The sequence below is a fragment of the Pholcus phalangioides genome, unplaced genomic scaffold, assembly GCF_987345545.1.
Source record: "Pholcus phalangioides strain wild (caught in Gottingen) unplaced genomic scaffold, Ppha-v1.0 ptg000022l_1, whole genome shotgun sequence".
Taxonomy (NCBI): domain Eukaryota; kingdom Metazoa; phylum Arthropoda; class Arachnida; order Araneae; family Pholcidae; genus Pholcus; species Pholcus phalangioides.
Genome location: NW_028301615.1, coordinates 24989487 through 25001768, shown reverse-complemented (window position 1 = coordinate 25001768; position 12282 = coordinate 24989487). Strand labels below are relative to the sequence as shown.

Below are 12282 nucleotides of genomic sequence, written 5' to 3'. Positions count from 1 at the left end.
GTATTAGTTAAAACGAGATTCGACTGTATTAAAAGATAGAGGTAGATGAAGAGCTTTTACTTCATTTTGCGAGTATAAAACTAAAAAAATATTTCATTCACATGAAACTGCATCGTCACAAAATAAAGGTTAATTAAAAGCAGGAAGTAGAAGGCAAAAATTTTTGAATGATTCCTATACAGCTTTCTCTATCTGTATGTACAATCTACACGATCATGTGATTTTGAGCATTACTACTGCTATGTCCTCTTCGAAAACGTGCATCTATAGTTATTATAGTATACACTCTCAGGTCAAGTCAAACAAGAAGATTGCTCTCTATTCCCCCTGTATTAAAAAAGTTATGTTCATCAAATATATATCTATCTGAGCACAAATATAAACCATCAGTTCTCAACATTTTTTTATTCGCAGAGACTTCTTTTTGGTATATAATAATTCTATGGCATAATTATAGGAATTAAGATGGGTAATTATAGGCAGATAAATATGTTACAATGCCCGCACGCCTCTTCTTTTAAATTTATTCATAAAATTTATGTACTAATTCTTTTCCTGGAGCACCTGTCAAGCCATTGGGAGAAGTATGCACAGAACCCCCAGGATTGCTAGGAGCATAGGTTGAGAATATCTGATATATATACTGTATGAAATGTTTGATAAAACCTACCTTACTAGCTAACATTTACTGGCGAGAAATTTTTGTGTGACGGGTAAAAAAGAGAGGTCACTCAAATCTTTTATCACCTTATTGAATATCCAAGCATTTCCCATCAAGAACTTGGTTGCTCCTGATTGAAACTTTCCAGGAAACCCAAAGCGGCAAATTTGCACGGATGGGAAATTTGGGAAATGGTTGGTTAAGAGAGACTAGGAAGAGGAGTGGGGGGGGGGGGCAAACCAAGAATCTGCCTCAGGGTAATTGTACAGTCGAATCTTGGTTTAACACTACTCAAGATTCTAGCATGACAATGACTTTAGAGTTGTATCAAATCCTTGTTAATTCCATTGTAATCCCATAGCTGCAAACTTTAGAGGAGAATTAAAGAGATTTGCGTGCGGATCTGAATTCTGTACAGATACCATACAAACAAATATAAAAGGGATTAAAAAAAATAGGTATATTTAATTATTAACAAAAGTAAAATCGTACGAATTTTTTCCCCTCAGCAAAAACGTGATATTGTGCTAGCCATCACAAAAGTTGCCAGTTATTGTGATTTGGCCTATTGGCTACAATTTTATTCACGTATATGAGTCGGGGGAAACACAGAGAAGACTTTTCTGTGGGTAAATTATGTGAAAATAATTTTTTCCCCTCGAAAGCAAAACACTTTTTGCACTCGCTGTCAAAATTTGGGAGATATAGCATTTTTCAGTTGTTTGGAAGATTTGGCAGCTATGTAATCCCTATGTATGGAAGGTTGGTTTGCTCACAGAAAATTTCTAGCGTTAAGTGAGAGCAAGAATATAATAAGAGTTCAACTGTATATGTTAAATGTCTGACAAGAAAGGCCTTACTGTGAGGCAGTGTTTCCAATCTTTTTGATGGCGCAGACCCCCCTGTAATGAAGGTCAAGGCACCACAGCCCCCCGTAGCAAATTTCAATTTAAAGCCAAACCCCCCCCCCCCCCCCAATAAAATTCAAAATGTAATTTTTTAAATTTTCATATAAAAATTCCCATAAGTTACAAATTCACAGCATTAAATGCGTCATTCATACAATGATAGTGAATGAAAATGATTCAACGAACCCCATGCAAAGTACTGGCTGACTCCCAAGGGTATGCGCACCACAGGTTGAAAAACACTGCCATAATGCATGTATAAATTCGCAAAGGAAACTGATAAACCACAATAAAATACATCATATCGACAAGAGTTGATGACTCTCCGATTTCAAGTGCTGATGAGGAAGTGAAATTGAATCAGGAAACAATGTAAATCTTTTTTGTGATAGTTCATTTTCTCACCGAGTCGAAATTTCCACTTGCACTTTACAAAGCCTCAAAAAATATATTTACACGACTGTGCCAATCATGGGTCATAGATTATGATCAGCATAACTGTGCTGTGGTGGCGGCGGTGGCAGAATAGACTGAATTTGAGAATGATCCATACTGTCGACCATGTGCATGGCACTCGGTCTCAAGACTTCTTCTATGGAGGGACAATGCGGACGTGGCCCTGGTTCTGGGGTATAGGTAAATGTAAGTCCTGTGGCGTAGATTATACCATCACTTCTGACCAGAGACACCGGCACCTTTAAAAAATGAAGAAAAAAATTAGCTGAATATTCATGGTGATACTTTACAATTAGATTCAAAATATTTTGTTCAACTCACGTTTACTAATATTGGGGGGGGGGGAAGATAAACTGAATTCCAGTGAATCAACTGTATCTTACAAATTCCCACTCACCTGTGTAGGTTGACGTACAAATTGCCAACCCTCGCGGAAAGCTGATATATCAGGAACAACACAAAGTATACTCTCTTGACACCTGGAGGAAAGAAGAGTAAAATTGATTATGACAGAACCAATAATAAATCGGAAAATTATCCTACATCTACGGGTGATTTTCAAATACCTATTTTGAGTTTTTAGTGAATTTCATCAAAACATTAAACCAATATTCATTAATATCGAAACATGTGCTAAACTTTATTTTCCTTTAACCAGGAGTTTGCAATTCTGGTATAAGGCAGAAGCTTGTTATAGCGAGGAATCAGATCATATACAAGTAGACATGTAATGTGATACCCCAACTCAGGGTCGCAACTAGGGGGGGGGGGAGAGAGAGCAGGCGGGTCTCGTGCCCTGGCGTTGGACAAGAGGGGGGCGCAAATTTTATTCTCAAACCTCTCCTTCAACATTACAAGGGGGGTGCCAAGATGCGCACCTGCCCTGGGTGACCAGACATCTAGTTGCGGCTCTGCCCCAATTTAAGTCAGTAATTAGGTCTAAAACTCACAACACACATACGTTAACTCTTTTATATACATTCTCTAATGCTAAATTCTCTTCTACAAACTCCATCATCAAAATGTTCAGGAAATGAAAATGTCTTTCGTCAGCAACATGCAAGTAAAACCTGCTAAGAGGATCCCCCCCCCTCTTTTGTCAGAATAGTATTACTTCAGAAAGGTGGTCTTTTTTTGGAGAGCTTTAAATGCATGGGAATTACACTCAATATCTTGAGAATTATGTGTCAACAGGTGCTCTGAATCTTATTTTATCAATAAGCTCAAATAGCAATTATGTTGAAAGCTCCCGACATTTAAGTTAAACTCCAATCCAAATAACTGATAGAAATTATGTTGGTCACACACTCACCTGTACATAGTTTCAGCCTCAACTTCACCAAACCAGACCCTTAAGTTTGGCGTGAAGTTTTCTCCAGAAAGCTCAAGCATTGCTACATCACCACCACCATTCAACTACAAATTAAGAGAGAAAGAACCATTAAAAACATACTGCTGTTCACTATATAGGTAATAATGTAAATATATATCAGACATGCCAGCTTTTGGAATCTAGAAATCCGGAGATTCTCCCGAGGGGGGTACCCCCCCCCTACACTCATAGACTCAATCAAGAAAAAAATCACAAAAATTTTTTTTTGAATTTTAAAGAAAAAATCAATTAAGAAAAAGTTTCATTCTTCCATCCCCCCCCCCCAACGGCAGGTTTTGCATTGCTCCTGAGCATAATATAATTCCATGTGAGTCTTTCCATGCAGAATACAGAAATCACACTACATACTGCTCGTAAAACATAAGTGTTTCCTTTCGTGGATGATATCAGTGATTGATAATCTTCGGGACATAGGCGGAGATAGACTTGGAAGTCTGGGGGGCACGATGATGATGATGTCAATTCATATAGGCATATATACATTAGATCAGTCGAATTCACCTTTAACGCTGGGGAGCCCCCCCCCCTTCCCCCTGTATCTCTGCCCATGCTTGGGGAAATGAACTCTTAAATGCTTGATATTTAGCTTTATATAGCTTGAAGTTTTATATTTTCTTTCTGAAGACATTTAATCGGAGAAAACAATTTAAAAACTTCAAAATACAAAGCTGCTGACAAAAAGACTCGTGTTTACCGCACAACTGTTAATGGAATACAATAATGATTACACAGGAATTTCGGCAACCAATGTCACGTCCCTGATAAATGATTGACGATAAACGCTACGTAAACAAAGTCACGTCTTTGCCAGTTGCTTAAATGTGGTCACCAAGACTTTTTTTTACGGCTGCTCGATGGAAATGACCAGAGCTGTCCTTTATGGGTGTTTTCCTTAACGACGACAGCAGTCATTGATGTCACGACAACGTGAAAGCTTGCGTGAAATTTAATTTTCTGTCAAAATCCAGAGAAATGTTAACAGATCCGGACAGCAAGAGAAAGGATGAAAAATCTGGAGAGTTGGCTGTATTATTCAACGCAATATCGATAAACTTGAATTCCAATAGGGAAGAAATCTTTTTTTTTTCCCAAGTTGGAAAAAAACTAAATGAAATGAGTGACAAAACCATTGCCTCATTATTGTATTGACATTGCTGAATGCAAATATCGACTCCATTACATTATTGTATTGACATTGCTGAATGCAAATATCGACTCCATTACATTATTGCTTCCATTGACTCTTATATTATTGTTTCCATTGGCTCCTATGTTATTGTTTCCATTGGCTCCTATGTTATTGTTTCCATTGGCTCCTATGTTATTGTTTCCATTGGCTCCTATGTTATTGTTTCCATTGATTTGTATGCTATTATTTCCAATTGCAATAGAACCTCTTGTAACGTTAAATAATGCTAACTAATGCAACCTTTAGTTTGGCCTAACTGGGAAAGGGGAGTCAGCCTCATTACAGAAAATTAGGTTCATTGACAAAACCCGTGCAAAAGTAGATACCGGTGCACTGTATATTCAATTTGTGCCAGATGTATGTATGTATTTAAAGCATGTATGATGTAAGGCATGCATTTCACAAAGGAATATTGCACTACACAAATGCTATAAGCCCGGTATTACACTAAAAAAGCACCTGAGTGATGCAGTGGTAAGATGCTCCTCTTTCACCATGAAGGTTACGTCAAAGTCCACGGGTTTGATCCAGTGGAAAAGCAGAGGAAAAAAAAACAAGTTTTTCCCCTACCAATCCTGGAGCGACCACCAATAGATGGCACCTTCATTTTCCACCAAACTCTGTTGGTAGGCAGGAAATCACCATATGGCGACATGACTGGAGTTGGTGCGTGGTAAAGTTATATTACACTAGAAAAGTTATTTTGTAAAATACGCTTGACAAAGAAATATGTACCGAATTCCCTAATATCAAGGGTCAAAGTGATAAGTTTTGCAAATGAAAAAAGCAGATTTTGTACATTTCTTTGCAAAAAGAAAGAAGCAAGGCAAAGCTGAGTACCGACATTGTACTAATGGTCTTTGGGGGTCATTAGATTAGATACAATACAACATGAGATGCATAGAAAAAAAAATTGTGAATTATCGCAACAGTCGCAAAAGCGTATGGTTTTTATATCAAGTGCATATTATGTGTAGGTGAAAATAGAAAGTCAGTAATTTTGTGTGATTAATACATACATGTAAGCTGTGAACAACTGGAACAGGAGTCACTGGGGAACGAACAGGGCCCATCCCTTCATAAAAAGTATACTCTGCTTTGTCCGTGCTAATGATTGTCCATGAGGCACCATCGTTGATCATCTCTTTGTTTGGCTCTTTTGGACAAGGCGTGGCCTTTAAAAAAAAGTTCAATTAGAAACTATAAGTAAATTTGCTGAACAGAAACCTATAGCTGAAAATTGATTTTGAACAGCACCAGGTATTACCACTATAACTGTTAATTTGTGATTCAAGAAACTTTACTTTTTTTTTATCTTGCAGTTTGTTTCGAAATGCACCCAAAGCATAAAAAATTGTCAACTGCTCTCGATTACCAAAACACTTTTTACTTTTTTAAGGGTTTGAACGCTGCAAATGCTTATGAGTTTGGAAAATTTCCCAACTAATTTATTTAAGTGTGACCTTAACCACTTTATGATCAAGGACGTAATATTGCACCCAAACGCCAGTGGAATAAATTCAAACAAGTCTGTTTTTCCCTCTCTCTTCACTACCACGAAACTTTTTTGCAAAGCTATGAAAAAAATAGTTGTTACCATCTCCATGATCAGGAGGTAAAACACTTTAATTCTAAGATTAAACATAGGTTCTACTATATACACGTACAAAAGAGGGGATAGAAACAGGTAGGTGAGGGTGAAAAGAGAAATATACTTCATACCTATTATCTCTTATCTGTAACAGATAACAGAGAGAGTACAGTAATATACCGTTTTCTTTTCATTTGTTGTTTTTTCTTAATTTTATATTTCCCCCCCCCCCTCCTTTTTCTAACATGCCGTTACATTTATTGCAATTCCTCAAAAAGAGATCATCTCAATTTGAGGGAAGCGGTTAAATAAACTTATATAACTGTTATGAGCAAATAAAGAAGACATTCAATGACAGTCCAAACTACCTGAAACTGGATGATCCTCTCCTGTGAAAGGCACAAGTACATTCTTTCGGTATCTTTCATGTAGAAGGCACATTTATGAAGCTGGGAGACTGGATCATCTGCATCCAGAAGAGCTGTTTGCTTGTCAACTTTCCTGATAATCTATCCATACAAATGGGAAGGGGAAAATAAATTAGGGATATACGTTTTTTAAGCCAAAAAACATGCATATGAAGGGCTTAACTTTTAAAAGGAAACGTAAAAATTATTCTTGCCAAGTTACAGATTTCAACACTTATTTGAAATGATGTTATTTCAAAGTTCCATGTTGAAATGAATTAAGCATCAATGATTAAGTTTGAGAAATTTCGTTATTTTTCTTGGGAATAATTTTGAAGTATATGAATGGAGGTGTTGAAATAAGTTGTAACAAATACATATTTGGAAACACTGGTGAAAAACCAGGAACTTACCAGACGGGGAAGGGCCATTCCAGTTACAGAACAGACAAGTTTTACAGTCGAGCCGTAATGTATGTAACCATCTCTGACCGAAAACTCTTCTGACTCTGACTCATTGTCATCCACTAGAAAAAATTTACAAGTCTGAGCATCAGGATTGAAAAATATATATACGGGGTGTATAGCAAACAGGGGGTACGGAGAATTTTACAATGAACCGTTGATCCTAGAGGCATACTTTCAATCAGAAAACGTTTCCAAATCATGTGTAGTACTCAGGTATATAATTCATATTTCAAGGGGTTGTGTAGTTATTAAAATAAAATAATTAACTTTTTATACAGTGACCCATGTTCCTCAAAACCCAATTAGAAGTTGCTGCCCTGTCTCTCCTGATGCCAACAAAAAAAATTCCACGTTTTTCAAGTGCAACATTCATTGAGATATTAGAATTCGAAAAATGGAGGGAATTCAGGAAAAAAAAACAGCTCTCAATGTAGAAAAACTGTTTCACTCGCACTTAACGATGTTTTTTCCCCCCAAATTTCCGCCGTAATTCAAATATCTCAGTCAATATTGCACAGACACGTGTAATTTTTTTTTGTTGCCATCAAGAGAGACAGGGTAACAACTTTCTAGTTGGGTTTTGGGGCACAGAGGGACCATATTACAATTATTATTTTATTTTAATAACTATATACCTTTAAATTGTATATAATTTTAATAACTGCAATAACCCTTTTTGAAACATGAATGACAATCAGCCAAATTTTCCAAAATCTTGTCCAGCTTCTGAAAGAACTTACAGTAAACCATATCAGTGATCTATGACTGTATAAAAATTTAATTTTTTTTATTTTAATAACTACACAACCACTTGCAATAAGAATGACGTATCTGAGTACTTGCTACACGTTATTGGGAACTCTTTCTAACTGGAAGTATAACTCTAGGATCAACGATTTGACAGTAAAATGCCATATCCCCTGTTTGATATACACCCTATATATTATTTTGTAAAATCAACAAGTATAAAGGCTTGAAAAAAAATAATGTATTTGTTGCAGTGTATTAGATTACAAATAACTGATGAATTCCCAATGCAAAGCTATGCAAACAGAGGCGTACCCAGGAAGAGGGGAATAAGGAGTTCGTATCCTTCCCCGGATGACAATCAAAAATTGAAAATACTTTTCAATATTTTTTTCAAAAAAAATTATAATATAAAGAACAGCTTTATATGTTATTTTAATCAATTTTGTTAATTTAAATGTTTTTTTTAGGTTGGCACAACTCAGCATTTCTCTGGAAGAGATTCTTTGTGCCCCAAATACTTTGAACCCCCATCCATAAGTCTATTTCATGTAAGTCCCTGTATGCAACAATAAGAAAACCAGAAATTATCCTTTAAATTTCACTTAATATGCTATTGCTTTTTAAAAATATAACGCAATAGAAATTAAATTATAATTTTTTTTTCTCTTTAAACATAACATGATGTAACCATTCAATGAAATAACTTAGCAGTTAAGTTGACAGATAATAACTGCCTTAAACATATGAGTTGTTATCTGCAAAACTCATTAAGCACCAACCGGGTTTCTTTTTTTTTTACAGAAAATGAAAAAGAAATTTTGTAGAGTGTATTGACTGCTTGAAATTTTAAAATTTTAACAGCATAACATTAATATTTTAACAAGTGTCCGCTCAAAAAATACACTCTACATTTGGATGGCTCTTAACTAGTTTTGCAACTGGACAACTCATATATTAGTTACCAATGACACTTACACAAATGAATGGTAAAGGCGCCCCACTGTGTTGAGCTTGCATGAAAATGGCCGTTCTCCACATGTAGGTACCTCGTGCTCACAGTCTGGGATCGTAATCTATTGAATAATGCGACTTTTGTTCCGGAGGCTATACACACTATCAAAGGAGAAATAAAGAAATGAATAAATTTGGTTTGGAATCTCTCATTATCAATGAAAAATCCCTTTTATTGCACATCAAATAGTGGGGAATACATAGTAATATTCAAAATTTTAACTTTATGTCTCCAACATATAAGAAATTGATACCATGGTTAGAGGTAGCTTAAACAAAGTTGCAAGGGTACGGTGCACCCAGGAGGCTGGTTGTAAGGGGTGGTAGCTTAGGCTTTAGTTAGACACCACAAATTTTTTAAAACATCCAGTACTAATAATTCACAATCGAAGGCAGATTTATGGTTAAGCTGACTCAGTAGGTTACAACATTTTTTCCATTCTTCTCTCATCCTAGTCTAATTTTCTTGATTAATTTTATTAATCTCTTAAATTTGCCAGGTTACAGCTCATTGAGCCTGTAAACATGCCTCTATTTCTTAGTTACCTATTTCGTAACTCTTTACCTCTTAACCTGGTCCGTTGCTCTCTCTAGGTCTTCTTTCTGGGGGCGGCACATGAGGCTTTGCACCCAGATGGCAGATAAGCTCAAGCTGCCCCTGACCATGGTGATTATTTTTGATCATTTACACACAATGCATGGCTGTGCAGTCACACAAGTTCTTTTTCCCTCCTTTGATGCACATTGTAAGTGAATATCTGAGTTCGTGGAAGTTTGATTTTAATCACTTTTTGATTCCCATCACAAATTTATGTGTCAGTAACTCCCTCTCGCCCAATATGTTTCCAAGCAAAGCTTATGGGTACTGAACACATTTATAGATAACTAGCTGATACCCGGCGACGTTGCCCGCCCTGTAAAAAATTTACATATATATAGCTTATTAATTATTTCTCAATCAAAATATTTCTGCATTAAGTAAGAAAAAATTACTTTCATTTTTTAATTAATTTTAATTATTTTAATTTTATTATTATTATTATTATTAATAATATTAATAATATAATTTTAATTAAAAACTTCAGGCAATCACTTGTGGATACACAATATTTTTGTTTGTCCATCTGGTGTGTAGATGTACAAATTTTTAGGATTACCAACACGCGACGTAAAGCTGTCTGTGTGAAAAACAGGGCTCAAGTAGGTTGATACCTGCCACTGCTAATAACTGGCCTTGCGCTCTGTTGATTGTCATGGCAAAAGCTAAACGAATCGGGAACTAATCGCTTGAAAATGAATGGCATTTCTTCAGTGATAATTGGGGTATGTGGAATGAAGACGTCTTCTCCTCCAGCACATCCAGTTAGAATCGTTGCTTCAATCATGTAAGTGTGCAATTTCTTCACGCAGAGTCTGTTGCCATTGCAGAGTATCGGTGTCTCCAAATTTCTTAAAAGCATTATAGGTGCTCCGACTTTGAGGGTCAAGTTGTGTGGTGGCACACCCGGAATATCCAAAGAGTTCAGAAATTCTGCAGGATACAGAACTGTCTGCGCTGTGTCTGTGACAGTGTCAACCGATTTGTAAGATGTGGAGTCTCCCGGAATAATTTTTAGGATTTTTCCGTTGATCTTGTTCACACTGTCATTTTTCGATGCCAGAATCGCTTTCTCACAAAGCCACTCATGGTTTTGGTGATTTTGTTGAATGTTTGGGAAGACATTGTCTGCAAGTTCTTGAACCGAGTTTATGTATATAAGAACTGGCAAAATCCATTAGGGAACGTTATCAGTCCAGTGCTTGGGTCTACGGGAATTCTTCCACTACCAAGTTTGATCAACTGATGTGAAAATGATAGCAGTGCTGAGTCATTTTGCAGTTGAACTCGCATGTTGGTGGATAATGATAATTTTTTAGCTTCGTGCCAGAGTGTGGATGATTTGAGGCAAGCATTGAGTTCATCAGCTGGCGTTGAACATTTTTATTCTCGGTTTTGCCGTCGTAGTTGTTGTTCTCTGTTGTTAGTGACGTCATATGTCCAGCTTGTGCAACGAATATTATTCAAACGCCTTTTAAGCATTTTTTAAATTGAAACTATATCTCTACGATGAGCGATAAAGGCCGCATTAGCACTTACAGGACACCCTGTATACAGGCAAGCAAAAATATCCGGCGCTTCCCGGATTTTCTTCAATTACTGGGAGGATTGGAAAAGTGACAAACCGTTATAAAGGAATAAACTGTTATAATAACAGAATTGAAGGCATGCAAACACCATTGTAAAGGCGTATATACACGTCTGAAACGCATTGTTGGGAACCACGGTAACCAAAGTAAACGTTCCGAAAGTGATTGTTGAGGCCGCAAAACCATTGTTGCCACACAGTTTTTCGCCAATTTCGGGCATTTGCCCAGCTCTGACGAACTTTTAAAGTAGCCTACGATTCAATCCCGGTCCTGTTTGGTATATATGCAAAATCTGGCGACGATCGGTCTAAAACTGTGGATTTGTATAAAGAGCATACATACATACATACATACTTTCACATTTATATATAAGATGTGCATTTTAAGTTGCCTATTACAGAACTCTGAAATCAGGAAGGATTATTACAGTAAAGCATTCAAGATTCCAATTTCATTTCAAAGGGTGCTGTGCATACCAAAAGTTAGGAAATCCAAATTCCAACAGAAATATGGAAAGAAGAACAGGGAAACACAGTTAGTCAAGCTTACAAGTAGCAGCACTCATTAAGTAATCTGTTTACAATATAAAAAAACTGATCACGATTGATAGCAATAAAAGCTTTCTTCATACTTGGAACCGCTCTACTCTAGTCTTAAGATTATCCATTCAGCCATTGGTTCAGTCACGTGTTCATAAATTTACTCAGATAGGTCACAGTAAAAAATGACTCTCATCATCTTAAGCTAACTGATTCAATACCCCGCCCCCCCGTAACTGACAGCTATTCAGAAACAATTTTACAATATTTCTCTATACCCTTGATTCAAATTCAGTTATGTTGAACATCTGCTATCTGACAACTGGAATTACAATGTTAACATTAAATTACACCCTTTATTTATTTGCCTATCATTTCCAGCACATAAAAGCAAGAGAGAAAAAAAACTTCACTTACGATCAGCATTTTTCAGCGATTGCTTCTTTTTCGATGGTTTTGATATCACTTTGATCCTCTTGCTATGAAAGACACCCAAATCTTCACCGTTTCCATAAAACATTTTAACAGAAAGCATGAAATGTTTCCTCTTGTCAGAATCACTGATGAAAAGCGTTTTTGCTGCACAATAATTCTGAAAGACCGAAATGTGAATTAGTATCATCGCAAAAAAAAAAAAACAATACAGAAAAATGAACAATTTCAAGGCATAAAAATATCACCAGATTGTCTCTTCATCAATTGAATCATCTAATGCTAACTTTA

The 12282-nt window shown here is 36.3% G+C and overlaps 1 protein-coding gene across 5 annotated transcripts in view; it reads right to left on the bottom strand.

Annotated features, from left to right (window-relative positions):
- Window positions 1–1660: 1660 nt before the first annotated feature.
- LOC149070052 (recombining binding protein suppressor of hairless-like) overlaps window positions 1661–12282 on the bottom strand; it is a 150126-nt gene continuing 139504 nt past the window's right edge. For all 5 annotated transcript variants that reach the window (XM_089249377.1, XM_089249374.1, XM_089249376.1 and 2 more), the window contains 8 exons: window positions 11977–12151; window positions 8798–8935; window positions 7019–7131; window positions 6567–6707; window positions 5627–5782; window positions 3338–3441; window positions 2423–2504; window positions 1661–2264 (listed from right to left, as the gene is read on the bottom strand). In XM_089249377.1, the coding sequence (XP_089105503.1) occupies window positions 2046–2264; window positions 2423–2504; window positions 3338–3441; window positions 5627–5782; window positions 6567–6707; window positions 7019–7131; window positions 8798–8935; window positions 11977–12151 (1128 nt within the window). In that variant the 3' untranslated portion in view covers window positions 1661–2045. The remainder of the gene's footprint in view (window positions 2265–2422; window positions 2505–3337; window positions 3442–5626; window positions 5783–6566; window positions 6708–7018; window positions 7132–8797; window positions 8936–11976; window positions 12152–12282) is intronic.